At 47.1% G+C, this 27,457-nt stretch overlaps 9 protein-coding genes across 9 annotated transcripts; 3 read left to right on the top strand and 6 right to left on the bottom strand.

Moving 5' to 3' along the window:
* Positions 1-672: 672 nt before the first annotated feature.
* Positions 673-2,038, top strand: PAAG_04998 (60S ribosomal protein L8; the record flags this gene model as incomplete). The annotated part of the gene is made up of 4 exons (XM_002792816.2): positions 673-792; positions 1,078-1,149; positions 1,237-1,746; positions 1,838-2,038. The coding sequence occupies 4 exons, from the start codon at positions 673-675 to the stop codon at positions 2,036-2,038; spliced, it is 903 nt and encodes a 300-aa protein (XP_002792862.2).
* Positions 2,039-3,713: 1,675 nt separating this feature from the next.
* On the bottom strand, positions 3,714-6,918 carry PAAG_04999 (hypothetical protein; the record flags this gene model as incomplete). Its single annotated transcript, XM_015845438.1, has 4 exons — positions 3,714-3,749; positions 3,934-6,436; positions 6,539-6,747; positions 6,859-6,918. The coding sequence occupies 4 exons, from the start codon at positions 6,916-6,918 to the stop codon at positions 3,714-3,716; spliced, it is 2,808 nt and encodes a 935-aa protein (XP_015699664.1).
* A 1,537-nt stretch (positions 6,919-8,455) lies between these two features.
* On the top strand, positions 8,456-10,086 carry PAAG_11969 (nuclear distribution protein PAC1; the record flags this gene model as incomplete). The annotated part of the gene is made up of 3 exons (XM_015847526.1): positions 8,456-8,493; positions 8,558-8,723; positions 8,854-10,086. The coding sequence occupies 3 exons, from the start codon at positions 8,456-8,458 to the stop codon at positions 10,084-10,086; spliced, it is 1,437 nt and encodes a 478-aa protein (XP_015702829.1).
* A 1,829-nt stretch (positions 10,087-11,915) lies between these two features.
* On the bottom strand, positions 11,916-12,556 carry PAAG_05002 (DUF614 domain-containing protein; the record flags this gene model as incomplete). The annotated part of the gene is made up of 3 exons (XM_002792820.2): positions 11,916-12,215; positions 12,310-12,407; positions 12,481-12,556. The coding sequence occupies 3 exons, from the start codon at positions 12,554-12,556 to the stop codon at positions 11,916-11,918; spliced, it is 474 nt and encodes a 157-aa protein (XP_002792866.1).
* A 631-nt stretch (positions 12,557-13,187) lies between these two features.
* On the bottom strand, positions 13,188-14,299 carry PAAG_05003 (hypothetical protein; the record flags this gene model as incomplete). The annotated part of the gene is made up of 2 exons (XM_015845439.1): positions 13,188-13,317; positions 13,806-14,299. The coding sequence occupies 2 exons, from the start codon at positions 14,297-14,299 to the stop codon at positions 13,188-13,190; spliced, it is 624 nt and encodes a 207-aa protein (XP_015699665.1).
* A 1,563-nt stretch (positions 14,300-15,862) lies between these two features.
* PAAG_05004 (EH domain binding protein epsin 2) lies at positions 15,863-17,806 on the bottom strand (the record flags this gene model as incomplete). Its single annotated transcript, XM_002792822.2, has 4 exons — positions 15,863-17,187; positions 17,258-17,478; positions 17,561-17,630; positions 17,734-17,806. The coding sequence occupies 4 exons, from the start codon at positions 17,804-17,806 to the stop codon at positions 15,863-15,865; spliced, it is 1,689 nt and encodes a 562-aa protein (XP_002792868.1).
* A 1,434-nt stretch (positions 17,807-19,240) lies between these two features.
* On the bottom strand, positions 19,241-21,240 carry PAAG_05005 (anthranilate synthase component 1; the record flags this gene model as incomplete). The annotated part of the gene is made up of 4 exons (XM_002792823.1): positions 19,241-20,574; positions 20,666-20,739; positions 20,881-21,029; positions 21,130-21,240. 4 exons carry the CDS (start codon positions 21,238-21,240, stop codon positions 19,241-19,243), a joined length of 1,668 nt encoding a protein of 555 aa, XP_002792869.1.
* Positions 21,241-22,084: 844 nt separating this feature from the next.
* On the top strand, positions 22,085-23,785 carry PAAG_05006 (hypothetical protein; the record flags this gene model as incomplete). Its single annotated transcript, XM_002792824.1, has 3 exons — positions 22,085-23,067; positions 23,235-23,644; positions 23,703-23,785. 3 exons carry the CDS (start codon positions 22,085-22,087, stop codon positions 23,783-23,785), a joined length of 1,476 nt encoding a protein of 491 aa, XP_002792870.1.
* Positions 23,786-24,056: 271 nt separating this feature from the next.
* Positions 24,057-26,511, bottom strand: PAAG_05007 (WD repeat-containing protein; the record flags this gene model as incomplete). The annotated part of the gene is made up of 4 exons (XM_015845440.1): positions 24,057-25,853; positions 25,936-26,093; positions 26,180-26,196; positions 26,462-26,511. 4 exons carry the CDS (start codon positions 26,509-26,511, stop codon positions 24,057-24,059), a joined length of 2,022 nt encoding a protein of 673 aa, XP_015699666.1.
* Between the last annotated feature and the right edge of the window lie 946 nt (positions 26,512-27,457).

Raw genomic sequence — 27,457 nt, forward strand, 5'->3', positions numbered from 1 at the left:
TAGTCCATATGTTGCACACACACAGTGACCATTACATAATCCCACCTGCCATACCTAGTTACTTGCACTTGACCCGGAAAGTTCCATGTGATGGCCAGGTTGATCATGGGTGTACCGTGGACATCGAATGTAGGTGAGGTGGACAGAGAGACATATGGGAAGCGCCGGGCGCTAGCCCTGCACGGGAAAGGCTTGACTAGGGCGGGTAGCTCAACGAATTAACCTGGGCTCGTCGCTAATTGAATTGCATTATGTGTTCCGGTAGTGTTTGATAGAGAGGACGTGCTAAATCGCCAAATTGCCACGAACTCACCTGACCATTGAGTGAATGATGGATCCACTGTTACCTGGACCAGTCGTGTTCGTGGTCTCCATCATGGTATTCACTGGCCGATTGGGACTAGGCCATGTGGGTTTGTGGCAATTTGGCGATTCATTTTAAACACGTCCTCCGCATTAAACACGACTGAAGCACATTTCAACATAAGAGTAATTAGGAGCGATGTCGAGTCCCTTTTTCCGCGGTTGTTGGGATGCTGTGTTGGCATTGTCTGGCTATGCACATGCATGGCACTAGTCCTGAATAGGAAAAATAAGCTTAGTCAGGAATCATCCATGTGATTAGGGCAACTTTCGCTTAAATCATTCAACGCTAAGCCCTTTTCAGTAATTATGCACATCCAAAACATCCCTCAAAACCTCAACACACGATTTCCTTTTCTTCTTCCCTCTTCTCCTCGTCCCCGCCAGCCAACGAAACCACGACAACCTCGACCAACGCCGATAACAATGGTAAGATTTCAATTCCAATATGACATGTGAATAATTCCTCGAGCCTCTGCAATGTTTTGTTGGTGACCTGAGTGTCTTCGACAGAGCATGGCAAGCTCGATGAAGCCCAAAATCTCCGTTGTCCACACCCCAGCCTCTCTACGAGAATGGTTGTGGATGGCGATGACTTGGCTTGAGTAGTGAGCAGAGCAGAAATGCGAAGCCCATCGTCTCTGTAGAGTTCAAAAGAAGATACAGAATTAGCTGAACAAGATTCGCTGATGTTCTTCTTTTTCTCAATGACAGCCTCCCAAAGGAAAGAAAGTCGCGGCCGCCCCCTTCCCCCAGGGAAAGGCTGGCTCTAAGAAGGCTCCCAAGGTATGTCGATTTATTCTTCTTTTCCTCTCAGCCAAAGTAGAGTGTCCTCAGAACTATAAGTTCAAATCACTGACTCAAAATCTGCAGAATCCTCTTATCGAGAAGCGCCCCCGCAACTTCGGCATTGGCCAGGATATCCAACCAAAGCGCAACCTTTCGCGCATGGTGAAATGGCCTGAATACGTCCGTCTCCAGCGCCAAAAGAAAATCTTGAACCTCCGCCTCAAGGTCCCTCCCGCGATCGCCCAATTCCAAAACACTCTGGACCGCAACACCGCCGCCCAAGCCTTCAAGCTTCTGAACAAATACCGCCCAGAATCCAAGGCTGAGAAGAAGGAACGTCTCCTCAAGGAGGCCTCCGCTATCGAGGCCGGCAAGAAAAAAGAGGACGTCAGCAAGAAGCCATATGCTGTGAAGTACGGTCTTAACCACGTTGTCGGCCTCATTGAGAACAAGAAAGCTTCTCTCGTTCTCATTCCCAACGATGTTGATCCTATTGAACTCGTCGTCTTCCTTCCCGCCCTGTGCCGCAAGATGGGTGTTCCATATGCCATTATCAAGGGCAAGGCTAGACTCGGAACTGTCGTCCACAAGAAGGTAAGACAAAGCTAATCGCCCTGGAACTTATCATTCTTATAACTCCCTAAAAAAAAAATCATTATATTAATTTTTTTTAAACAAACTATAGACTGCCGCCGTCCTTGCTCTGACTGAAGTCCGCTCTGAAGACAAAACTGAGCTCTCTAAGCTTATCTCAGCCATCAAGGAGGGATACAGCGATAAGTACGAGGAGAGCAAGCGCCACTGGGGTGGAGGTATTATGGGTGCCAAGGCCAATGCCAGACAGACCAAGAGACGCAAGGCCGCCGAGAATGCCATCAAGCTCTAAATCGTTTTATCTTTAGCCCCATCGCCCATGGTTACGATTTTTAATTAAAAATGATAAAATCACTACAGAAAATTAATTCGGTTCGGAGTTAGTTTTGCATGGCGTTTCCTCCATATTTTTCTTTTCTTTTCTTTTCTTTTCTTTTTTTTTTTTTTGGGTCCTCTCCCCATGGTGACGGGAGGACTGGCCATAAAACACCATAGGTTAAACCAGGGAAGAAGAGGCAAAGGAACAGCGAGCTGAATATGATCTTCTGTACCGAATGAACATTAACCCATGCATACTGGTCCTAACTCTCTTTTCTCTCTCTCCCTCTGGTCCTTTCTTTCTCCAATGATGTATGAATTAAGCATATACCCGTTGGGCGCATCTTCCCATTAAGCAAAATCAATTAACACGTGAACCACATGATAATTCCTGTTACAACAGTCTTCAAGTATCTCTTGCGTAGCTCTTTCTAGTGCATTTCGAAGTCAATCCATGGTTGGTAAAACGCCTATATCGTTCAAATCCCGATCATCTATTTCAACTCAATATTCAGCTCTTTTGAGCGCTTACATTACAACTACAGAATTAGTTATTTTCAAGTATTTCCAACGGAAAGTAAATTGCCCAAAATAATCAAGCTCTCATTCGTTATTATCCAACTCCATATACATTATTATCCACCCCTTGCCAAGTCATCACCGCCCTCTCAACTCACAACAACAAAACACCCAAGATTCTATCATAAGAATTATAATATATTGTCGACAGCAATACTACTCTCTTCCTCAAAGATGAAAACTGCAGGAGTTGAAGGTAGCCAACAAAGGTAAAGGGGGAAAGCGAGTCCAAAACGCGAACAGTCGTGAACAAACGCAAACAAACGCGAACATTCAAATCTTGGCAAAGATATTGTGAAGGAGGAGAACTGCTTGGTGGAGGACCTCAATGAGAGGAAGTTGAGAAGCAAAAGAAGGAAAATAGACCAGCCAAAGGAAAAGGGATAAATCGACAAGGAAAAGCACCCTGGCATTAAGAAAACCACCAAAAAATGAAAAGGAAAAAGAAAGAAAAAAAAAAAAAAAAGCTATTAACAAAAACACGGAACAAAATCAGTCAAAACAAAAACAAAAAACAAACCCTCATTCCATCCCATCAGAGCACATGTGTGAATGAGTGGTCAATAGCCCTGGGTTAGATTTTATATCAAAGCATATTTTTTTGGTTCACTGAATTATGGTTGTCCATTTTTAGGTCCTCCTACGCCTTCCTCCATGCCCCTGACATTCCAGAGCCAGAAACAGAAACAAAAAGGAGAGAACGAGAGCACACAGGAAACTAAAAGGATTTGAAAGAAAAATAATAATAATAATAATAATAATAATAAATAAATAAATAAATAAATAAATAAAAGGGTGCAGAAGATATATAAAAATAAATTTTTGATTTGGGGGTATTGACAATGTTCAACAGGACAAAACGTAGGAGGGAAAGGAGGGAGAACAGGAAATAAATGGATAAAGGGGCAAAGGAAGATATATAAAAACAAATGAAAAATGAAAAATGACAATGACAATCGTTAAAGAGGAGAGCGATGAACAGCAAGAGTTAAGAAAGGGCTATATATAAGGGGGTGGACTAGCCGATGGGAAATGGATTATTATCTCTCTTCCCTCCCATGTGGAACGGACTATGTTGGTGCCGGTCGAGAAAGTCCTTGTCGTGCCTAAAGACATCCAAATTAAACACACAGTTAACGGATATCCGTATAAAATTAATTTTTAGAAACATCGAGCCCCAACAGACACGACGGATAATCTAAAGGAAATATCAAAAAAAAAAAAAAAAAAAAAAAAAAAAAAAAAAAGAAAGAAAAAAGAAAAAGAAAAAAGAAAAAGAAAAAAGCTTACCTTCATCTGCTCAATCCTCGCCTTCAACTGACTCGTAACCTCCGCGGCCCTCTTCCAATTCTCAGCCGGCTCACCTTGCGATATCGACGCGGACGCAGTTGGTAACCCATCCCCGCTCGACCCTGTCCGCCCACCAGCAGACATCCTCGCCGGACTAGTCCTGCCAGACGAATACGATGAACCAATAGGGGGGCTAAGTTTTCTGCGTCCCGCATACCCTCCACCACTTAGACCAGGCGATTCGAGACCGTTAGTGTTCTCCTTTTCCTCACTGGGGCTGGCAGACATGTAACTTTTAGGTCGTGCGCTGTCGAAGCGGGAGCCGAAATGTAGACCGGGCCGCGAGGGCGGGCCGTTCATATTACTGTTATTGTTATTGTTATTGTTATGCCCATTCCCGTTGTCCTGGTATGTACCGCCATCTCCAATTCCCCTATTCAGGCCCATATCGGGAAGAGTAGTAGAAATTGGCGGACTTGAAGCGCTGGCCCGCACAGCGCGAGACAATTCCCTCTTCAACCTGTCAATTTCCCTCTGCTGTTTCTGCACATTCTGCTCCGCCGCCTCTGCGTCGCTACGTGCTCGAACCAGCTGGGTCTCCTTAGCTTTGATACTCAACACATCTCTCGTGTGGTCTTCTATAAGCTGTGCATTTTGATTTTGGAGCTCGTTGATTTCGGACATAAGTTTCGTTCGCTCGGATTGTAGATTCTCTACCATCCGCGAATACCGCTCCTTTTCTAAGCGGAGTTCTTCCAATTCAGCGCGTTCGATCGCAGACATGCCGGCGCTTACTGACACCGGGGCGGCGTATGATGGTGCAGACTCGGAATTTGCAGGTGCTGTTCGTCCAAGTGAACGGCCCGCAAGGCCCCGATTACCCATGCCAAACTTAGGTCCTGGAGTCGGAGCAGCAGCAGCAGCAGCAGGGGAAGGATTTTCTTCAAAAGGGGGTGACACAACTCTTCGCGGAGATGCAGGCGCACCCCCTGGCCCCGCGAGCTTTCTTTGAAGTTTAAGCCCAGATCCAGGCGTTGCCATGCCTCCAGCCTTGGGAAGTCCAAGTTTTGAGGAAATTGCCTTTTTTGCTGTAGTTGGCACAGGGGCGGGTTCTTCTACGGGAGCCGCAGCGGGAGCCGGTTTCTTGACTGCACCCGCAGGTCTCTTGGCAATTGGTTTCTTTGCTCCTGCTCCTGGAACACTTAAACCCTTGGGAGGGCCAACGATGGGTTTTGGGCGCTCCTTAGCTTTAACCTCCGCTGTATCGAAGAATTCCTTTATTTTTGCCTTTCGGATGTCGTCCAGGCCATCTAGGTAGGGGTTCATTGCCCTTTCGCCTATGATCTTCATCAAGGTTCCCAGGATCTCAGCACCACCAGACCGAGTGGCTTCGCTAGATTCTGTCAGTAGCTTTGTAGCAGCATCCGCTATTGACTTGGTTTCCGGTTTTGACGGAACATCCCTTGTTGTTCTGAGGCAGCGGATCAAAAACTTCAAGGTCTCCTGCTTGACTTGTGGGTTTTTGTGTTTTAAGAACTCTAATATTTCTTCAAGACAGTCTGAAAGGCTAGTTGAAGCGAAGACTGCATCCAATGCAAGACCAAGGGCATCCGCAACTGATTGTTTTTTCTCTTTCAGGCGTTCCAGGATAGGTGCTATAATAGCAGGCTTGTACTTGGCGAAATTTTTGCGTAATCCTTTAGCAAGAGCTTCTATAGTGTTAGCAGCGACAGTCACAACAGCGACGTTCGCATCCTTCATGCACTTCGCCAGCGCACGTATTATTTCGTCAAACTGCCCGTCCTTGATCCTGGGAACGTTCGCAGAGGCAAAGAGGGCATCGAGCGCTTCTTTACGGTCCTTCCATTTCGACGACGCTAGCTTCTCGTGGAGATCCTTGGGCGCCTGAGCTAACACATCAACTGGCTCTGCAAGATCAAACACATCAACTTCTGCCTCCATTTCGTCTTCTCCTCCATCTCCCGCATCTGCATCCCCATCCCCACCACCTGGTTGGCTGCTCGCTGCTGCTATCGCTTCTTGCTGTGCTCGTGTAAATCGTTCCTGTTTCGGTGAAGGTTCCTGCTTAACAGCTTCGAACAACTTTTCTAAATCTTGTTGTTGCACTGGTTTTAAATCCCCCCAGAACAACGGTTTCATAGCGTCTTTGAGCCATCTGTAGAGTTCCACGGTTAAATTTTGCGCCTCTGCTCGAACATTCTTATCTGCATGAGCAAAAGCCTTTGGTAGGGCTTTCAAAACTGGCTTTGAGTCGACAATTTTGCAACCGAAGTTGTGAAATACGGCTGTCAATGCGGCGAGAGTTGGTGCAATTACTTTAGGTAGCTTGTGGGAGAGGGCGGGGATGAGATCTTCGACGACTGAATCCGGCTTATCCAGTTCAATACAAAGCAGTATAGCCTCTAATGCGCTGGCTTTGGCTGCAGGGCGAGTCGACGGTAATCCCTTTTCAGTAATAGCGGGAATTGTGGTTCCCCGAGTCCTGGTTATTTTTTTTCATCCAACGTCAATATACCAATTCGTATATAGAAATGTTCCATCCAATCCCACATCAACATAATCAATACACCGAACATATGCATACCTTGTGCATCCCTGAACACCAGAATATTTTAGAAAGGCGCAGTACGCATTCAGGCCTTCCTGTTGCGCAGCTACGTTTGCATCTGCAACGGCCCCTTTCCATAATCCCGGATCTTGTAAGAACGGTCGAAACACGGGGTCCGATTCATCTGGTGACTTCTCGAACTGTTTTGTTGCATCTTCATAACCACTTTTTCTAACTTTCCAATTCTATTTCCGGATCGGGTCAGCATCAACCCAAACAAGCGGGGGATAATCCCCGGGGGGGGGGGGGGGGGAGGGGGCGCGAGGTGTAGGAGTCTAGGACATCGCAGCGCCGACCTTGTGAGCGAATCTATCTGGTAGAGGCAAAGAGCTAAAGTCTTCTTCCTGTTCAGCCATTTTGTGTGCGAGGGTGTAATCGCGATGGTCTCCCTAAGAAGGGCAGTTACTTAGCGCCGTTATTCCTAGGTGAACCCCCAGTGTGTGTCTTTTTGCGTATTCCCAATAATGATGCCCAACCGCCCACGGGTGATGGAGAGGCCACGCAGCAAACAACACTGAAACAGAAACAGAAAATAAACAGAGGTGGCTACGACGGGTTAAACACACCTTATGGACCCGGATTAGGGATCAGCAGCAAGAAGCAAAAAGCGATCAGACGAAAGTCGCGGGTCGGGTTGGGTTGGGTTTGGGTGGTGGTGGTCTAGGAATATGCACGGTCCTTTGTTGAGGGCAAACGCAATCTGAGATAAGCTCTCTGGAGGGCAACAACAAGAGAACAAGGGTCAAAATTATAATTTGCTGGGAATACGGCAGAAGGGGGGGAGAGAAATGGAAATGGGATCTGGGATAGGCGGGTCTGCTCCGTAGTTTTCCCAGGCGCGTGGGCTCCGCAAACCCCCCAAACACAACTTACTAATGATTGGTTCACCCACCAACCAATCGTAAACCTGTCGATTTGCGGCAAAATGTCAACAAGTCAACAGAGACTTGACGAATTAGCGTCGAGTTGTCATAGTTAAACAAGCCAACCTTCAAGCCCTTCGGGGCGAGGCGCACACGTGACTCTGCTCTGCGCTGTTTTTAGCCGACGAGTATATAAATATCAATCAGTATTGGTTCGTCTCGAGTAGTCTCGAGGATACGGGATCCCGCACTTTGCTATATTTGAGATCAACCAGAAGGGTTGAGAAATAGCTTATGTTGGTGTTCCAGCTGCTACGGGATAAATATATGAAGTGGTTTTGCAGAAACGCGGAACAGAGAACAGAGAACGGAGAACGGAGAACGGAGCAGAAAAGTACAGCGTATATATATTCACGAGAATAGTATTTTTCTCAGTTGAAAAGTCCATTCTTATGCCATTCCATACACCCTGTCAATCGTTCACTCTTCAGTTAAATATGGAGAATGTCGTTGTCCCTGTCAAGCGGCAATCTCAGACGCAACGCGCTTAGCACAGCCCGCGTAGGTATTTAGTTGAACTGGCCTTGGCTGTTGGTAGATAAACAAAATGTGAAGACTAAGTGAATATTTATGAGGAATATTTAAGAGTATTCCATTTACATATTTAATGCTTCATCCATGGCTTGTCGGAGATCTGTCTTGCATCTTCTATAAACTATGCGTTCCTCTTCTTATTAAAAGGACGACATCATCTAACTAACTATTCAGTTATCTGCCACGCGCGCTCTTCATTCAGTGCTACCATCCAACTCCTCCTTTACCTGCGCATCTGCCCGCCCAATACCTGGTCATCCTATGGCCATTTCCACTGCCTGATATACCCTCTCCGTCTATATATCACCATATTATCTGGCAAAGTTTGGTGGGGCAAGGTCTTGTTGGGTGGTCGTGGAGGGGGCCACCTGAGAAGAGAGCCCCCAATACAAAACAACACTCTACCCTACACCGGCCAGCATCCATCGCCACAACCATGAGCCAATTACTGACTGCCCGCCAGGCGGAAGAGCTGTGCGTTTCCAATTTATCCCTATATTCAAACATATCTGCTAATTATGCTGGTATATATATGCAGCCATAAGGCCATGATCGCCTACCTCCTATCCGCCAACCTACCGAAGAGTGCCGCTGCGCTGCGCGAAGAGCTAGCTGACAGTGTCCAGCTTGACGACTCCACCGCGAAGAAATATGAAGGGCTTTTGGAAAAGAAGTGGACGAGCGTGGTGCGGTTGCAAAAAAAGGTCAGCTCGAACCGGAAGTAGCCCAATATCAGACATGGCTTTTTCCTCTTTCCCTTGTTTTCTTGCTTGTGATAATGGTCCCATAAAACATACCCCCTGATAAAACGGTTATATTTACATATTCATGCAGATCATGGACTTAGAATCTCGAAATAATGCTCTCCAATCTGAGCTGGACTCTGCTACTCCAACATCCCTCGCCCGAAGAAACCAAGACCCCGTCTCCTGGCTGCCCCATGCCCCCGCCAGACACGTTCTACAATCCCACCGTGAGCCCGTAACTTGCGTGGGCTTCCATCCCGTCTTCTCCTCCCTTGCATCCGGATCGGACGACACAACCATCAAGATATGGGATTGGGAGCTAGGTGAGCTCGAGCGTACAATAAAGGGCCACACAAAAGCTGTATTAGATGTGGACTACGGCGGACCCCGCGGCGGCACCCTGCTAGCCTCATGTTCATCAGACCTGACAATCAAACTCTGGGATCCATCAGACGGGTACAAAAACATCCGCACCCTCCCAGGCCACGACCACAGCGTCTCTGCAGTCCGATTCATCCCCTCCGGCGCCGCCGGCTCTCCGCTCTCAGGCAACCTCCTCGTTTCCGCCTCCCGTGACAAAACCCTGCGTATCTGGGACGTCACGACGGGATACTGCGTAAAGACGCTGCGTGGACATGTAGACTGGGTGCGGGACGTCGCAGCCTCGCCGGACGGCCGCTTCCTCTTCTCAGCCGGAAACGACCAAATCCCACGCCTCTGGGACGTTTCTTCCGGCGAGACCAAATCCACTTTCCTCGGCCACGAACACGCGGTCGAATGTGTCGCTTTCGCCCCGTCAACTAGCTATCCGCACCTGGCGGCTCTGGCGGGGCTGAAAAAGGCACCCCCATCCTCCTCGTCGGCGGAATATGTCGCCACAGGCTCGCGCGACAAGTCCATACGCATATGGGATGCGCGCGGGACGTTGATCAAAACCCTCATCGGCCACGACAATTGGGTTCGCGCCCTCGTGTTCCATCCAGGAGGCAAATATCTGCTCTCCGTCAGCGACGATAAGACGCTCCGCTGCTGGGATCTGACGCAGGAATGCAAGTGTGTTCGCACGGTGAAGGATGCACATGGGCACTTTATCAGCTGTATACGGTGGGCGCCGAATATTATCAAAGATGCTGGGGTGGTGAATGGGGATGATACTTCGACTGCTGCTTCTGCGAACGGGGGTGCGCTTGCTGCCTCTGCTATTAATGGGGTTATTCCGACGGGGAAGAAGGAAGACCCTGGCGGCGGGGCGATGATGGGAATTCGCTGTGTGATTGCGACGGGGAGTGTGGATTTGAAGGTGAGGGTGTTTGCGTCGTGAGAATTGTGGCGGTGTGAACATCCTGCACAAAACATAGCATGGCTTAAGATCAAGACTCAGGAGAGTGGTTGACAGACTATATGTAAGTCATCACAGGAGAAAGAATGGAAGCCCTTGAATTCAGAAAAGGAACATAAATTAGATGATGGAACACACCCTTGAGGGATGGTTTTGCTTTATACAGCACTTTTTCTTTATTTTTTTTCTTTTCGTTTTCCCCCCCCTTCTTCTTTATATTTTACTCAAACCTATTACCTACCTTTGCACCTCATTTCCTTTTCTCCTTCGTTTCTTTTCCACTGCCATTTCCAAACTTATAATACGCTTATCTCATTTATGCACGGTTTTGTTGATCAGACTAGCTGCGAATTTTCCTCACCGCCATGAATATATCCAAAACTCAACTTAGCCCTCCTAAGTTCCTCCGGCGCATCTTTCCTTAACCTATAAACCTACTAATTCATTTTTTAAATTTTTCGAAAACCATTCTCTAGACTGATGTCGTTGCCCTGACCATGTCTCTCCCAATCTATCAGGGAAGCTCTATGTACCGCGTATGCGGTCCTTCCCCAGATGGCCAGCTCGTTTATTCACATATCAGATTCTACCAGCAATATAAAAGACAACTGGCGAGCCGCAGTGGTTAAAACAGAAGGTTGGTGAGAGCACCGCAGCGCCTGAGGAGTTCTGTGCAGACAGATAAGAGAAGCCATTGTTTAGGGGGAAATGGGTGATAGCGGAAAGCTATTTGTGAAGTCGTGGCAGGGTCGTTCATGTGGAAGAAAAGTAATCTCAACATTGGGGGAATATAACAATAGAAACTGGGTTTTAATAGATTGCTCTTCGTCTTTAGACTCTCCTCCGATGTGGCACCGGTAGCTAATATGATATATGTATATATATATTTCACACTCCAGCGTTGAAACCCGAGGCTCCAAACTTGGCTTACATCTTATTTCCAAAGAAGGCGTTTTGGAATACGGTGACCTTGGTCCCTGGAAATCGGAGTTCTCAAGATTCAGAATCACCCCCCCGCGTCTAAGCAGTTGATAGTTAAGGACGAGCAATGAGCAAGGAAAGAGGTCATTAGCTCAGTGGTTCAGGACGAATTAGGTTATGCCATGAACGCGGGTGTGGAACATGGATATTTGCATATTTAGAGAGTGAGTCTCCGCGGAGGATGAAGAAAGTTGACATCACGGAGGACAGCGCTAAGATGAGAACAAAATGCAAAATGTTGGCAGTTGTATGATCTCTGCAAGTGAGCTGAGAGAGGGGTGGAAGCCTGCTCTGTGAAGGGTTTTTGCCGAGTCAGCGTCTAAGATTACGATGGTTCAGGGCAAGCAAGGAAAGCTTTGCAGTGTCTTGGAAGCTGGTCTTCGAGTTCAGCATCTATGGATGTCAGGCTGTCTTCAAGTTGAGTTCCTGGGGCATATATATTTTGAGCCGGATGGGTTACTTCGTAGTCGGCCAAGTATTAATTGTGAACGTCTTTCCCTTGCGATATTTTTGCCGCGACGGGGTTTTAGATGTGGGAAAAGGGGCGAAATGAACAAAACCGTACGAACTGTTCATGGTTGTCCGTTCATCAGGTACAAATTAAAAGGGGACTGATTGTTTTATTGTTTGAAAGAGATACGAAATATCATTCCAGCAGGGTATTCTATATATCAGGCTTATTTTAAAAAGCAAAATAATGCGTAAAATTCGAACAGTCCACCGTCCACCATCCACCCGTCCATGGAGCCAATCGAACGAAATTACTATACAATAAATAGTATATTTCCACGATCCCATCCCCCCCCCCGGCTTCAACCCCGTTGCCAAAACTAAGCAGGTGGATAAGACATGGACTGAGGTTTCTGGTAGCCCTGGCCAGCAGCTTGGCGAGCTATCACCTCCTTGTCTCCCTGGACGAGGGCGAAGCAAGGACAGAAGAAGGCGCTAAGACAGTCCTGGAGATGGGACTCTTCAAAGTTGTGTTTCGCCTTGATGGAGCCCGGTTCCATTTTCAAGAACTTTTCAAGATGAGTCTGCGTGATGCCGTATTTCTCGCGCATCTCAATTCGTCTCTTTGCAACTAAGAGCCATGCGACGGCGAAGCAGTTCAGGCCGCAGAAGATGAGGCACTAGTATTTGGGCAATTTTAGAAAGGGCCAGGCGGAAATGCGATTGATGTGAAATTGAGAGAGAGGGATAGAGTTGTTCCTTTTGGCTACTTACGTTGTCGTTAATGGGACTGTAGTTCTGGAGAGTGGGGTCCTCCATACGAGCCTGTGTCTTCCCGAAGAGAATACATGGGCAGAACCATCCGACCAAACCTGGAAATCGAGTAAATCATTGTTAGCTTTCCAAAACCCACGACAGTCAATCCACGACAACGGCGCAACCTACATGTATCAATGGGGTTCAGGATGTCCCAGAACGAGTGTGTCCAGCTAGGGTTATGGGTCGACTCAGCGGTGGCCATTTTTGGGATAAGGTATTATTAGTGGAAGCCTGGATATGGAATGATTGAAAGTTCTAAAAGGCAAAATTGTTAAGGGGTATCTTTACTGAAATCAAAGTAATAAAGAGCGACAAAAAAATTCACTAAACGAATGAATGGCAGAAAAGGGTTGATTTAAGTGTTCAGAATGACAATAGCCAACGGGCTGGGGAAGGCCGCTCGCTATATATATGATATATCATTTCAGAAGTTCCAGCTTCAGGCGCCCCCTTGCTCTTCAAACGGCGAAACCCCTTTTCTTTTGGTCAGCAGAGGGAGGCTCAAACTGTGCTTCGTATTGTCTTTCTTCGACTCCACAGTCAAACTTGAAAATTGGCCCCATTGGAGTCAAACATGCTGTATGCAAGTCAAGCAATGTGCCACGGTATGCCATGCGTTACGAGAACTAGGAACTGGAGTGGAGGAAGCGAGTCCCTCTTCTTTCTTTTCTTTTCTTTTCTCCTTTTTTGATAGCTTCGAGGCACTGCCGCCAAAGCTTCCGTCTCGAGAGAATAGACCACAAAAATTCAAGGATCCAAGGGTTCTTTTTTTAACTTCGTATCTGCTGGCCAGTCGCGATATGTTATCTCAACATAGTTCTCAGTTGTTCAACTTAAGGTGTGATAGACAACCCATAGCTACCGATTGGGGCTAGTTTTGCACATGCAGCTCGTGTGAGCGGGCCCCTGAAGTCGATGACTGGCGCAGTCTGATCACTGAAGCGACCAGTGGCAGCCCGGAAGCTAGAAAACGTTAGCAGCAGGGCGTTCCGTGCCAGCAAGCTTTCCCATGGATATTCGCCGGAAAAAAAGATGAGAAAAGAGGAAAAAGAAAAAGATAATTACATCTTTCTTTTTCTTTGTTTTCAACTCCCATTCCCCCTGAGACGCCAACTATAGAAGAGTATGTTCATAAGGTTTTTAATATATGTGCAATGATATGATAGCATTGGCTGAAATGTCCCAGGTGATAACTCTCATCACTGTTAGCAAGACACTTTGACATTTATTCGTCCCAGAAATTTCCACCCTTGCTGTTTCAAAACCGAGCCGGACACTGAACCGAGGTTACCAAATAACGTTATGAAGGAACTCTGACCAGTATTCTGTGCTTAGTCCCTGGATGAAACAGGGGCTTTCATCAGTCTGCCTTGTGGCGTTCAAAGAATCGAGAGGTGTCGATCAATTTTGTGGAATAAAAAAAAAATATTTTAAAAACCAGTGACTCCGACAGAACGATAAGTTCCACATCTTGGGATTCGGAAACTTCCTCTACTATGACGCTCTCGAATGAGATCATGAAAAACGCATGCTGCAGATGAATATCATGCAGGATATCAATGTCCTTTCCGTCGGTTACTGCTAGAAACACAACGGAATTTCGAGGTGGGAAACTGCTCTTCTTTTGCAAGAGGCTTGTAGGTGGGGATGGTACATGGCTGAGTGTCGAGCAGCTAGGACATACGTATATATCAAAATGAAATGAGCCTGAAGGTAATAGGAATTCATAGGGAAAGATATAAAGAGCGCCCTCAAACCAGCGGACCAAAAACCCGAGAGCTCTTCTCGCAGCGCAGGGGCAGAGACCTAGATTGATTGCCCAGGTGTCGCCAGCAGGGTTTGCTATCTTGTTTCCCCGACTATCATTATGCCATCCACCAAGAAAATAATTTGACGCTCTGCGAATGATGTTAGGTTTTCTGTTCCCCACACCAAAAGCAAACATTCTGGATTCAGCGCTTCAGGCGCTTAACCGACTTATCGCGGCGCCCAAGACCAGAACTAATAGAGTGAGTGTATGGGAGCAATCAACCGAAGAGACGATGAAGCAATGCGGAATAGAATAGATAGTAGCTTATGGTTGGAGATTTTTTCATCTTGCTCATCCATGCGTTCTTCATTCTGTGATTAGCAAGGAAGGAAATAATAATCACGAGGTAACTTACACATTGTGAGGCATTAAATGAGCCTCAGTTCTGAACTGAAAGAAAAGAACGGATGGACAAAAGAAATATATAGTAAATGTTCAGTGTGCTTGCTCATAGCTATGTTAATGTGTGTACATATAGCACCTGGAAACACCAACTACGGTAATACTTCGAAAGGAGGCAAGGCGTGTTTCGTATGCATGCCTCAGGGTGGTAATATAATGGTAAACTAGAATGGAAGGCAAAAAAGAAATTAAAAAAAAAAAAAAAAAAAAAAAGAAAAAGAAAAAAAAGAAGAAAAAAATGGACAGCTAAGATTAACATGCGGCACCAGGCGTCTAGATTAGAATAGGTACCGCCTGAAAAATACGTGGGCCAACAGCGAAGAAGTGAACAAAAGGGAGCGTTGACATGAGAAGACCGTGAGCTTTTGACGGCATTGCGGAATAGATCATGTTATGGACAGCAAAGGGAAGGAATGGATTACATATATGGGAGCCGTACAAAAAAGGGGTTGAATGATTATAGTGAAAATATATGGGGAACCAAGACGCGCTGTCAACAAAATAAGATGATACAAGGAAAGGGATGGAAAACTAGTTAGTGTATGATGAATCTGTTGTAGATCGATATCTGTCGCGTCTTCGCCGGGGGTTTATTATTGCAAGGAAAAGACAGGAGGGGGGTGAAAAAGGGAAGGACATAAGGGGAGAGAAAGTGGGAAACGGTGTATAATTTAAGGACTAAATAACTCTTACAAACGTCAATACAGGGGCAAATGACAAAGGAAAATGATGTCAGATGATGGAGTAGAAAAAGCAAATGGTGAGGAGCAGACAACGGGTTTGAAAGGTAATTACATGAACCTAGGTAGGTAAACTGTAATAAACAAACACTATCACATTGAAGAAAAATATGGGGATGGGATGAAGAATAACAAACGTGCAGATTAAACTGGAAAACCCAGGAGAGAAAAGAAAAGGGGTTCCCTGAAACAAATTATTAACGGCGCATTACTTCAAAGGACAAAAGAGTCACAAATAAAATTAAGAAAAATTAAAGGATTAAGAAAATTTAGAACCCATATTTGGAATGACGCGGGACAAAAAGGAGTAACATAGCAGAGGAAGAAGAAGGGAAAACGGGACAGAAAAAGGGGAGTATGTAAAAGTAATTAAAAAGTCAAGGTGATTTGCCCAAATTGAAGAAAAGTATAATTGCCTATACTCAAACCACTCGCCTCTCTTATCCTTCCTCTTCGTCAAAAAGCTTATCTTGATGCCCGACCGATTTGCAAGAAAAAAGAAATATAAAAAAAGGACAAACTCTTTTACCATCCCCAGCCGATTCCAAATCCAAATTCATATATCAATCAAATTCCCACTCTGCCGCTGCTGCGATGCCGCATAACCAGACTGCTGCATCCCAAATGGGTTATTCGTGCGCTGCTGTTGAGCGCCCGTGAACTGCTGGCTCAAAAACGGGTTATTCGCAGTCTGGTTAGGCTGGAGGCGCTCGAGACCTTGTCCCGCGGAGTTTACGAAGACGCCGGGAGTGGTGTGTTGAGCGGGGATACGGAGGTCGCCGACGTTTCCAAAAGTATCTTGTCCGTCGCCGGTGGCGAGGAGTGCGTTGAGACGAGCGTGTTGGGGATTCTGGGTTTGTTGTTGCTGTTGTAGTTGTTGCTGTTGGAGGTTGGAGGGAGGTTGGAAGTTTGTGATGGGGTTTGTTGAAAACTGAGTGTGGTTCGTGACGGGTTGAGCGGTACGTTGTTGGGCAAGAGTGCCAAGGGAAGGGGGACCCGTCTTTTGTGCCCGCTGCGCTTGGTTTTGCGTGAACGACGAGGCAAAGGGGTTGTTGGAGCCGGTTGGCATGGGTTTGAGGGCGTCTGTTGATTGTTGTTGGTTTGATGCCCAGGGGTTATGGCTGCCTGCCTGAAGGAAATTGTTGTCTTGTTGTTGCGGCTGTTGCGGTTGACCGAAGATATCACCATAGGGATTATTGAATGCAGTTTGCTGGGGTTGGAGCGCAGTCTGGGGCTGCATAAAGTTGTTTTGTTGCTGGAATTGATCATAGCCAGGTTGCTGGGCGGGGAAACCACCTGTGTATCCATTCGTATAACCTGTCTGCTGAGGTTGGAATCCAGTAGGCTGGGTATATTGATTATTTAGGTAACCTGTTGACATAGATTGTTGTTGGTCCACAGGATTTCCGAACCAATCTACAGCAGGCTGTTGCTGATATCCTTGGTTATATCCAGTCACCTGTGGCTGAGGAGGTTGTGCAGGAGTTACGGTGTTATCATCAAACAGTGCGGAGGCATTGCTCTCTTCTAGTTCACGCCTCCGTAGCTCCTCTTCTTCCTTACTTAGCTTGATAGCCTTGGCAAGATCATCATCTTCATCGTCAGCATTTAATTCCCTTTGGCGGCGTTTCCTCTCCTCCTCAGCTTCATGTTTGCTTGCCTCTATTGCAAGGCGGTACTCAGCGTCTTCTTCATCACTTGGTGGTCTCGGGGGGGGATCGCGTCCAGAGCGACGTCCTGGATCACTGCCACCTGCAATGCCGTGAATTCCATCATCGATACCAGTAACACGGGATTTCCAGAGTTTCCTATCAGAACGTTCGTTTCGCAGGCGTTCTTCGTCGAGGATCAAAGCGGTCAATTCCTTCGCGGAAACTCGTACTATTACAACTGTTAGCAATAGGTCCCCAGACATATACCAGTCTGTATAGATATATATCCCGCAACTAACCATTTTGCCCAACATCACGACCATCATCATCAATATATTGGAATTCGCGCAGCGTCTTGATAATGTAGATATTTTTTCTGGCCCACGTAACCACCATTTCTGAGCCCTCGTGAAGACAGTAATCCAACACTTTCAACGATTTGAGCACATGTCTCCAATTCTTGCCCTTATCATTCAATCTCTTATCTAGCATATCCATGATCTCGTAGAAATCGCTGGGACTGTATTAAGAAGGGAATAAATCTGTCAGCAGTCGCACATATAAAAGAGGGACACAACTGTCAAGCATAAGAGATATTCTACCTATGGAATGTCATCGCCGCAATCTCCCCCATTTCCGTCCCGGTGGGGCCCCAAGGGTCATTACTCGTCGCTGCACAGAAGAGTAATCAGTCACATGAAATCTTTGTAAGGTTGTTCAGAGTGACGCGGGGGAATAAGGCGCGGATATCAACCCAAATCCAACCAACACCTACCATTGCGAACTTTAACCTGCACAGACGAGTATCCCTTCGTAACGTTCTTCACACTCCTCACAACCTTCGACATGGTCGCGATATATACAAATCCTCAAAATCCGGCTAAAAAGAGAAACGCGGAAAAAAAAAAGGGGGGAAATGAAGACCCTCCCTTTCTCGTTTTTAATATCCTGATGGATTATCCCCACCGTTTTGTATAATGCCGATATAATGTAGGAGACAAAGGGCACTCTTCCACTTCCTCAGACAAGTCCCCCGTCAGTTGTATCTCTTTATCGAACAATGGACCCCGTTATCCTTTCTTTCTTACAATTTTGCCGGTATGAACGGGTTGAGGCGTGGTACTTAATTACCTTTGCCTTCTCGAGGTGTTGCTTTGTCTCAGAGCAGATAGCAAGGAAGAATCGGTTGTGTGAGAGGAAGTCGCGATTTCCCAGAGATAGACTATCTTTTCCCAGAGATAGACTATCTTTATTCGCCCTGCGTTTTTAAGAGGTAGGTGGTATTATATATACTTATCCATTCGAACGCAAAATTTTGCCAATGGATGTTAACTCTTCTTTCTTTATTTTTGCTATATTTTATTTTTCCGGACGGAAGAGGAAATTCTGCGTGGGGAATACGAAGTTGCCGTAGAAGTGAGAGAGGTTGGGGACTTTGGGTATGAACAAGCGCACGAGGCAGTCTGGTCGGTTGAAGGTTGTCCGTCGTCGTCGTCGTCGTTGGGGTGAAAAAGGGTGAGGTTCGAAGATTGGTAAGTTGGGGAGGGTAGAATGGTTACTGGGAACACGGAATCTCGTAGGTCCCCGTAAGGTGTTGAAAGGTGTCTGGCGAGCACCGGTGTATGTGGTTGTCGGGTGGTTGGTTTGTGAAGAAAAGTGGTTGGTTGGTTGGTGATGATGATGATGTTGTCGGTGATGATGAATCCCTCCCCAGACCCAAAGCGGAAAAAGTGGCTGAGCGCTCGCCTAGTTTTCTTATTTTCTGGGGGGGAAATAGTTGGGGCTGGTGGCAGGAGCGTCAAGCCACAAATTCTCCCCTCAGCCACGTGTTTGACCGCCTGGCAGAACTGCAACAAAAAGGTGAACGCCAAGCGCCAGTGTTGTGCAGTGTCCGTGGATGAATAAACTAAATGTAGGAGATCTGAAAGAGAAGTAGGAAACCATTAAAAATTCTAATTAGCTGTAGTGCATATCTGGCTTGATGGATACTATTGTACTGCATACATTAATGTGTACAGAGGAAAGTTCTAAAAATATCGCTAAGACAATTAAGTTACCGGGCAACCGCATAGCCAGACGTTCATAAGATGCAAACTTTTCTCCGAGATCTAGAAGCTCCGCATTTCCCAAGCTTCCGATTCGAAAAGGGAAAAGGGGAAAGAGAAGAGAAGGGAAAGAAAGAAAGAAAGTACAATATAAAAAAAAAAAAAAAAGAAAAAAAAAAAGAAAAGAAAAGAAAAAGAAAAATGAATAAAAACAACTTCCCCACACAACCTTCACCATCAAACAGAAACCTCCTCCTTCGCCGCCTCCGCCTGCTCAGCCAAATACCTTTCCTCCGCACTCTTAATACATTGTATATTAGCCCCCAACTTATTCAACGTCTCAACGTACTCTTCATACGGATCCGAATCAAACACAATCCCGCCTCCAGCCTGAAGATACGCAACCCCATCCTTCACCATCATAGTCCGCAGCGCAATACACGTATCCATAGGCCCATCCACAATCTCCCTCCCATCCCCGCTAGCATAATTGTATCCAAAATACCCCACCGCCCCCGCATACACCCCCCTCTTCTCCCCCTCCAGCTCAGCAATGAGCTCCATGGCTCGTACCTTGGGCGCGCCGCTGACCGTGCCGGCGGGGAATATGGACCTGAAGGCGTCGAAGCGGGTCTTGTCCGGCCGCAGGATGCCCGAGACCTGCGAGACGAGGTGTTGTACGTGCGAGAATTTCTCGACAACCAGCAGCCGGTCCACGTGGGTGGTTACGGGATCGCAGACGCGGTTGACATCGTTGCGCGCGAGGTCGACTAGCATTACGTGCTCGGCTCTGTCCTTCTCGCTGTTGAGCAGATCTGCGGCTAGCTGGGCGTCTTCCTGCGGCGTCTTGCCTCTCTTGACGGTTCCGGCGATGGGATGCGTGATGATACGCCGCCCTTCTTCCTTGACTAGTAGTTCAGGACTGGCGCCTATGAGCTGGAATTCGTCACAGTCGATGTAGAATAGGTACGGGGACGGGTTCACGGTGCGTAGGTGACGGTATAGATTAAAGGGGTGTAGAGACGTAGGTCGTGCGAGCCTTTGGGAGGGGACTGTTTGGAAAATATTCCCTTTCATAATATGTTCCTTTAACTTCTTCACGTGTGCTTCGTACCCCGCCTGTCCGATGTTGGAAGAATACTTTTGCCCTTCCTTGATAGGCGGCTGGTGCGGAAGAGGAGTTTTAGGATCCAGCAGGACATCGATGGTCTGCTGGATCACCTTTTGACCCTTCTGGTATTCCGCTTCAAAATCCTTCTCGTCTTCTGGAAGATGTACGTATGTAATCACCTTGACGACCTGGAAGAAATGATCAAAGGCAACAATGGTGTCAACCATCATGAAAAACGATTCGGGTATTTTGAGAATATCCTTCATGGGTCGCGCAGTTTTGGGCTCGAAATATCGTACGCAGTCATAACTGACGTAGCCAATTGCACCACCGGCCATTGGGGGCAGTATGAGGCCCGGTATTGTGGCGACGCGGGACTGGGAGAGCTCTTCTTGTAGGGCGGGAAGTGGGTCGCATTCGGGTCCGTAGCCGGGTCCAGTTTTGATGACCTTTTTGGGGTCTGTTTGTTGCGGGGAATTGCAAGGTCAGTTTAGTTTGACGGATGTCTGGATGATCTACCAATAGCTGTCTGCGGGTCGAAAAAGACATACCAGCTCCCACAAAGGTATATCTCCCAATTGTCTCTGTCGTAGCAGCGCTTTCGTATAGGAAGGACAGTTTCGAGCTATCTCGCAACGAATTAATATATAAAAGTTAGCAACAACTCTTAAGCTCTCTGCAAGTTCGAATGGAGAAAAAGCAAAGTTTCCGATTCTTGCCGAATGAATTAGGAAGTTTAGCACCAAAAATGAAATCACGCACTCACTTCGCAGATAGCTTCAAGTATGCCAGAGTTGGTGTGAGAAGATCCGCGGGCACCGACGCCATCAGCGGGACGAGGTTGGGCGGGTGCGGTGCGTCCTTCGACTGCGCCAGGACATCTTTAACCACTTCTATCGACGGTTGAATAATAACCTATATATGCAGACATAGAGACGTCAGCAGCGGACGCCTAACAGAGCGAAACAAAACACAGTGGATACAAATTGCACAGAACGTAAGTAGAACAACATACTCGCGGGGCCATGGTTGCGGTTACGGGAACCCAGGAGGTAGTTTCAGACGTGTGATAGACGGGTGTCAGAGCTGAGGGGGGATGTGGGAGGTATGAGGTGAAATAACTCATATTAACTGTAACTGGTATTTGAGGCCTTTACAAAGTGAATAGCTACGGCACTCTAAGTCACGTGCTGTGCCTCCCACATCTGCCAGATCTCAGCTGGCTAACTCTAACTTTAACATTAGTTCGTTAACTAACTTAGTTAGCAAGTTAAATAATTAAATAGTTAACTAGTTAGTTGACTGGAACATTGGTTATGTCATTCCGCTATGCCATTCTTGAATGCGTCTCGACCCCGCAAAATACCTGCAGACGGACTAGCGAAATGGGAGTACGGGGAGGCGGGGCGCAGACCAGTGGACGGGACTTGGAGGGTGGCTGCTCGCCGTTGCAGAAGCGAGGCTGGGACTTGACGGGCTGTTTTCTTGGTGGCTGCATGAGTGACAAGATAACTAACTATCGCCCTCACCAGCCACGGCATTTATTATTCCTGAGCAAGTGCCAAGCGGCAAGCAACGAAGCAGGGGGGAAAATTTTGCAAGCTCCGCGGACACGAGAATGAATAGCACTGATGGGAAGTGCATGCATGTTGTTTACAGATACCTCGTACTCTGTAGGGAACGGTTGGATTGAGGGTGGGAGGAATTAAGAGTGATCTGATCACATGGCCCCCTTTCGCTTCAATCTGAGATTTATCCTTGTTTTCCTGGTACATATTTATTATTTCTCCAACAACGCACGTTGCTGCTGAGGTACACCCAGCAAGAGAAACAACACCCTTTCCAACCAGGTGGCACGTTCGGTGTACACACTTATGCGCGTCCTGTACATGCTCTCTATCTACAACAAAATTACAGTAGGCAACGCGAAAAGCAAATAAATAATAAATAGCAACCGATAAAGAAAAAACATGCACGGGGAAGGAGAATTCGATTTGGCGATATTGGCTTCACAACGAAACGATAATGCGACGATGGGGGTATTGTCACCAATTGCGACGGCGACGGCGACGGCGACGGCGACGATGACAACGACAGAGCCAGCAAGTGCCAAAACAACAAAAACAACAACCACCACCGATTCCTCAATGCACCTCCCCTTCTCTGACTCCGCAATCGACATGGACACTGAATCTTCAGGAAACGCTGACCAAACGCCAGAGACAACGACAATACCAACGACAATAAACACGATGAACGCGACAGGAAAATCCCACCTGCAAAGCCTAACAATAATAACAACAACAATGATTAAAGAACGCCTAATACACCTAACCCATTTGATAACCGACTCCGATTCCCATCCAAAACCTGATAATAGAGACAATAAGAACCAAAACAGCAGAAATGAATATAGTAATAGCTCTCCCTATCATCCACTCACATCACACGCAACGTCACCGTCGACGTCGCTGTCATGGTCGCCACAGAAATCTATTGCCATCAACCGATATCTAGATGGTATAGAAGCGCTCCTCCTAGCTCTCCATATCACCGAGATTTCCAGTGGCGCGTCAGGCGAAGAGGAGGAGGAGGAGGAAGAAGAAGAAGAAGAAGAAGAAGAAGAAGAAGAAGAAGTAAAGGTAGATAGAGGCGAGAATGAACGCAAAACAAATCACTGCTGCACACTATCCAACAAACATCATGATCCACGCCTGGCCTGCATATCATTGGAGCCGGGAGGTCAAGATGCCAATATCAAGCCCCATAACCAGAACCAAACACAGACTAAACTCGACAATCAACTCGACAACGTCATCCGCGATCTAAAAGTCGTCACCGGAAGCCTCGAGCAGCGCCGCGCAGAGTGCCTTCACTTAAACGCCGTGTTCACGATGAAATGTGAAAAGCTCGCGCAGCGTATTCTGGATTTGGAGGAGCAATTGGAGGAGCTGTAAGTTGCGGATCTCCCACCAAACCCACCCCAATCCTTCCAAAAGTAATGAAAATTGGAAACGAGACGTTTTTACATCCAATAAAAGGTGGTATTGATCTGGAATAAAGAAACTAGTGGTATTACTTTTTTTTTCTTTTTTTTAACATATCACGAAACAAATATAGACGTGCGAAGAAGATCGAAAACACGATCGAGCTGGAAGGATTGAAGGGGACAGTGCGGGGGTTGGAAGGGTGGATAAAGCGGTGGAAGATGCGGCAGTGCGAAGACGAAGAGGGAGAGGAAGGGAGGAATTCCAAACATGCTTGGTCTGAGACTTCAGACCACGGGCGCGGACAATGGGGTAAGCCAAGGAGGGTGTTATGGGGTGGGGATGGAGATTATGACAGTAACGATGGCGATGTAGATGACGATACGTTGATGGATGGGGTTAGTGCGTGGTTGCGTGATTGGAGGGATGTGGAGGAAGGATTTAGGATTCGGGCTCGGCTGAGGGAGAGAATGGAGGCGGGGAGGAAGGGTCCTGGAAAAGTGAATGATTCGTTTTCCGGTTGCCGGGAGGTTTGGGCTGATGGTACGGGAGTATAGCACCTCTTCTTGCTAATGGCATTATCCTACAATATTGCTGGCAGCAAGTAACTTATTGCAAACCTTCGACAAGGCCGTTCGCGCTCCATTGTGGGAAAATGTAGGAGGGGGAGAAGTTGGAATTTGATGTGTGTCCTGAAAAGGACAATGTGCAAGGGATATATCGATGTGTCTTTTCAAAACACTTCTACCGTAAATAGCCCCTTAACATCAGTTAACGAGTTGAGGACATTGAAGATGTGTGTCGATATTTCATGGCAGGCAGCGTATGGGACGGAATGAAGTTTCGATAATTTTCCCTATGGAGTGTTGAAAGGGGGATTTGATTTATTTGGCAATCACATATAGCTCGCGCGTCACCGTTGAAGATTGATGATGGCCATCTAAAGGGGAAGTAGTTAGTATAGTTGAGCGTGAGGGGAAAGGGGGTGGAGTAAAATAGAACCAGCGGGTCTTTGTTGGGTTGGTGGGGGGAGGAAGTTATAATAAAACATAAACAAATGAAGGCAATTTAATTCCCCTACCTGTCTCCCAAACCCTAACGCAAGTTTCTTCCCATCACAATCCCACGACAACGATCTATAAAAGGCTCCTTCCTCCTCCAACACATCCATCACATCCGACTCATCTACATCCGTCTCCTTCTTCGTCCCCACCCCAACCCCCGCTTCAGCAGATGGCGCGACCCACTTCGCCAACGGCACCCCGCCTCTCTCCACATTCCAAATCAACAACCTATCTACCGTCGCCGCAGCAATGGCATACCCATCCGGGGAAAACCGCGCACACAACGCCGGCGACGACGGCCCCATATACAACCGATGCAAGCAGTGTATCTGTCTAGACTCCACATCGACATTCCACAGCTTGACCGTATCGTCCATGGACGAAGTGGCGAAGAGGAGGGAGTGTGTTTTGGGCAGGAGGACGTGGGATTGATGTTCGGGGCGGAGTTCAAGGGAGGTGATGTCCGCGTGGTGTGCGGTTGTGATACTGATGTCGTGAGTGGGGATCCAGATGTTCGTAGTTGAGCTGGAGGCTGTTATGGCTACTGGGGCACCGTCGGCTACTCTGGCGCTGGCGATGAAGGTCCAGGGTTCTTGGGGATAGGGTGATGGGTAGATTTTGGAGAGGTGCATGTCTGTGTCTGTGCGATATTCATAGACAGATCCATCTCCGCAGGCATAGATGACCTCATCCCCACACCATGATACGTCATGCACGAGCCCGTCGATTACGTGGGGTGGTGGGAACTCTCCTGGTCGAACTGCTTGGTCCCAGAGCGTTAATTCAGAATGCTGTCCGTCGGATAAAACTACGGCCATCTGCAAAGTTCGAGGAGCCCAGTGTATCCCCGATACCATCCTTGGTAGATCTGGAAGGAGGTCTACCGCAGTGCCGTCCGCACTGTACATGGTAATGTTGCCATTCAACGGGTCACTATACGTAGCTACTGCCAACATCTTGCCAGCGGAATCCCAACTTGAAGCAGTTACGCATGTTCCAGCAGCCTGGCTTTTACTTTCGATCAATGGCTCGTGAGTTGGTGCAGTCGACGAGCGTGGTCCTGAGGGCTTCCATAAGCTACAAAATGTGTCGCCGGTTGCAGCCACTATTGTTGGATCATCTGGCCGCCACAGGGTTTGTGTGATCTGACTATCCCCATCGATATCAAGAAGGATGGTGTCCGGACCCAAATCGGCCGCCTTGGAAGGAGATATTTGAACACCAGTGCTCTGACCAACTGTTAATGTGAAAATTGGTGGCGATGGTTCCCGTTCCTGCTGTCCCCGCATACCAACATCCCCATCCGCATCTACCACAGGCTCAACCGACGGAGATTCCCTGGTAACGGCAGCCGGTTCTTGGGTTAGCTCTTGCTGATCGATATCCTTGGGTTTTTCATCCGGATTCAGGGTCGAGCCGGTCTCCTTGACACTGCTAGGCTTGCGAGTTTTCCCAGGTAAGGGTGGAGTACCAACATCATTGGAATGTCCATTGGCGATTCCATCTATGGTTTCTTTACTCCCTGTAGACTTGGGTGGTGGTGGTGATGATGATGATGATGGGATATGATTTGCGGCAACGGGTCCATCTTTGGTCTCAGTCTGGTCGTTACCTTCTGCCGGAAAGCGCGAGTCGCTAACAGGCGGGCCGAAGAAAGATCTTGGCGTCGAGGAGAGTGTATTCCCAGCCTGAAAAGAAAAAGAAAAAATGAAAGCATAGTTAGAACGGACTGACCAGCGGTATAAAACTACCAATAAAAGGGGGCGGGACTTGGCTTGCTTGGTCTAATGATTGTTCAAGTTCATAATATTGAAGGCCTTTCTGGATTAGAGTAATTAAGGCGTATGGCTTAATATATGGTGCAAATGGAAAACTTTGAGGATTGTGGTTCCAAGCGCGCTGTAGCATCACCGCAGCTTCTCCGTGACCTAGAATATAGGTGATTAAGTGGTAAGCAACCAAATCAGGCAAACCAACAGAAATAGCAGATTATGGATAATCTGTAAAAACAAACCTGATTCCTGTAAATATCTGTTTTACGATGTTTCGATTAGTTTCCATTACTTAAATGATCACCGGAGTGAGCGCAAGCAAGCGCTGAAGAATATATATATGTATTAACGCAATTATTATTATTATTATTATTTTATTTATTTTTTTTATTATTTCTTTATTATTATTATTATTATTATTATTTTCTTTTTTTTTCTTTTTTCTTTTTTTTTTTTTTTTTTTTTTTTTTTTTTTTTTTAATTGCGGGTGGTGCTGTTCAGCGGATATACGCAGAAAGACTCACCTCCAAATCAAGTAATTGACATGATGCGACGTGAGGCCGGTATATGCCATGGTGACATGTGTAACGGCTGCGACCTAGCAGCAGTGGAGTGCAGAGGAGAATGCCAGCCAAACATACCACGCCTTCGCGGCAGGTTCAGAACCTCTTTTGGCGTTTAACGTTCAACCCTCCAGTGTAAAATAGCAGGAGCGATATCAAGGGGAGCGCAAAACAGAACCAGTGATTGCGCTGTTCCGGACCGAGAGTCGGGGGGTGAGGTATTGGATGACAAGAAAACCTGTGAGGGAAACCCCAAAAATACTTAATATAAGGCCCGACGCGCATAGGGCGATCGGGAGTTGTCCTGTGTAAATATAAAACAGCGCGGTGGTCACTGGAGCTGGAGAGTGGTGGAATGAGAGAGATGAACCGTTGACCCCTTGTATGGATTGGGAAAAATGAAAAATGCTTTTAAGGATGCGAGATTGATGGACAGCGACGATTTGGAAAGGGCAAAACGAAGCACGACACCACTACAGCACGAATCCACAAATCCACAAATCACGATTCGAGGGTTTTGGTTATGAGAAGTTACCGAAGAGTAGGGGGTGGAAACTCGAAATTTGAAGATTGGCAACGAGGAATGAATCAGGGATCCAATGATGCGTGGTGCTTGGGAAAGGCGATCTCACGGAGGTCTGCAAGGGGGGGGGGGGGCGGCTCTACTGCGTCAGAAACTTCAGGAGGCTAGTAGGGAGATGTGGGGAGGGCCGCTTCACCTCAGCTCTGGGGACAGGAATCGTTGAATCTTTGAACGGTGGGCGACTATTGTCGAAATGCGGTTAGAGGGGGGGGGGGGGAACGCGGGTATTTAACTAGTCGGGATGGTATGAAGCGAGTGGTGGCTGTTCAGTGTTCGGAATTCGAAGCAGGCCAGTTAGTTTTATCGCGGAGTTGTGTGGGTGGAGGGAAGTTTGTTTTTTTTGTCTTTTGCTCCGGTGAAAGAGATTGATGAGG

The sequence above is a fragment of the Paracoccidioides lutzii genome (genome assembly GCF_000150705.2).
Source record: "Paracoccidioides lutzii Pb01 unplaced genomic scaffold supercont2.13, whole genome shotgun sequence".
NCBI lineage: Eukaryota > Fungi > Ascomycota > Eurotiomycetes > Onygenales > Ajellomycetaceae > Paracoccidioides > Paracoccidioides lutzii.